This window comes from Neopelma chrysocephalum, unplaced genomic scaffold, assembly GCF_003984885.1.
Source record: "Neopelma chrysocephalum unplaced genomic scaffold, ASM398488v2 Primary Assembly neopelma1_110767, whole genome shotgun sequence".
NCBI lineage: Eukaryota > Metazoa > Chordata > Aves > Passeriformes > Pipridae > Neopelma > Neopelma chrysocephalum.
In genome coordinates, this window is record NW_020928097.1 from 1 (window position 1) to 1,716 (window position 1,716).

Here is a 1,716-nt window from a genome sequence, read left to right on the forward strand (position 1 = left end):
CCCGTCGGGGCTACATCCTGCACTGCGACCTCTGGGATTGTCCCCGCCGGGGTTTCCTCCCGCACCGCATCCTCAGGGATAGTCCCCGAGGGGGCCGCATCCTGCCCCACGTCCTCAAAGATTGTCCCCACTGGGGTTTTCTCCTGTCCCGCATCCTCAGGGATTGTCCCTGCCGGGATTTCCTCCTGCCCTGCATCCTCAGGGATTGTCCCCGACGGGGCCGCATCCTGCCCCACGTCCTCAGAGATTGTCCCCACTGGGGTTTTCTCCTGCCCCGCATCCTCAGGGATTGTCCCAGCCGAGGCTTCCTCCCGCACCTCCTCGGGCCCTGTCCCAGCCGGGGCCGCCTCCCGCACCGCATCCTCGGGGTCTATCCCCGACGGGGCTTCCCCCCGGACCGCATCCTCAGGGACTGTCCCCGCAGGGACTCCCTCCTGCCCCTCAGCCTCGGGGACTGTCCCCAGCGCATCCTCGGGCTCTGTCCCAGCCGGGCTTTCCTCCCGCCCCGCACCCTCGGGGACTGTCCCCACCGGGGCCGCCCCTTCCTCAGGGACTGTCCCAGCCGGGGTTCCCTCCTGCCCCTCATCCTGCGGGACCGGCTCCCTCGGGGCTGCCTCCCGCACATCCTCGGGGACCGTCCCCAGAGCCTCCTCGGGGACTGCGCCCGTCGGGGCTGCCTCCTGCACCTCATCCTGGGGGCCTGTCCCCGACGAGTCCTCGGGCTCTGTCCCCTCTGGGATCGCCTGTCCTGGCGCCTGCCCGGGCTCTGTCCCCGACGGGATTGTCCCCTCTGCCTCTCGAGGCTCTGTCCCCGACGGGACTGTCCCCTCTTCGGGTTCTGTCCCCGACCGGACTGTCCCCTCTACCTCTGCAGGATCTGTTCCCGACGGGACTGTCCCCTCTGCCTCCCCGGGCTCTGTCCCCGACGGGACTGTTCCCTCTGCGGGTTCTGTCCCCGACTGGGCTATCCCCTCTGCCTCTGGGGGCTCTGTCCCTGACCGGGCTGTCCCCTCTGCCTCTCCGGAGTCTGCTCCCGACGGAGCTGTTCCCTCTCCGGGTTCTATCCCCGACGGGACTGTCCCCTCTACCTCTGCGGGCTCTGTCCCCAACCGGGCTGTCCCCTCTGCTTCTGCCGGGACTGTCGCCTCCTCCTCGGGCTCTTTCTCTGTCGGGGCTTCCTCCCTCACCGCCTCCTCGGGCTCTGCCCCCTCCGGGACCACCGCCACGTCCTCGGGCTCTGTCCCCTTCGGAACCACGGCTGCGTCCTCGGGCTCTTTCCCCACCGGGGCCCCTTCTTCGTGCTCCGTCCCCGCCGGGGCCGCCATCGCGTCCTCGGGCTCTGTCCCTTTCGGACCCTCGGCCGCGTCCCGGGGCTCTGTCCCCGCCGCTGCCGCCGCCTCTCCCTCGGGCTCTGCCCTGCCCGGCGCGGAGCCCTCGGGCTCGTCCGCCCCTCCCGGCTCCCCCAGTGTCATCCCCGAGCCCCCCGGGCTGTCGCCGCCGGGGTCTCGCTGCTCCTCTCCCGGTCCCCCCGGTCCCTCGGGGGATCCGCTCCCCGTCCCTGCGCCGTCCCCGGGGGGCTCCAGCCCCGCTCCCCCGCTCGGCCCCTCACCGGGAGGGTCCGGGGGCTCCGCCGCCCCCTCGGGGGTCACCCCGGGCTGCGCTTCCTCATCTCCTCCTCCTCCTCCTCCTCCTCCTCCCCGCGGGACATCGCTCCCC

General features: G+C 72.2%; 1 protein-coding gene across 1 annotated transcript; it reads right to left on the bottom strand.

The window, feature by feature from the left end:
- Positions 1 to 65: 65 nt before the first annotated feature.
- On the bottom strand, positions 66 to 1,472 carry LOC113962136 (chloride intracellular channel protein 6-like; the record flags this gene model as incomplete). The annotated part of the gene is made up of 2 exons (XM_027672940.1): positions 882 to 1,472; positions 66 to 770 (listed from the first exon to the last, which is right to left on the bottom strand). Coding segments are annotated over exons 1-2 (1,296 nt in total), but the record flags the coding sequence as incomplete, so codon positions are not given.
- Between the last annotated feature and the right edge of the window lie 244 nt (positions 1,473 to 1,716).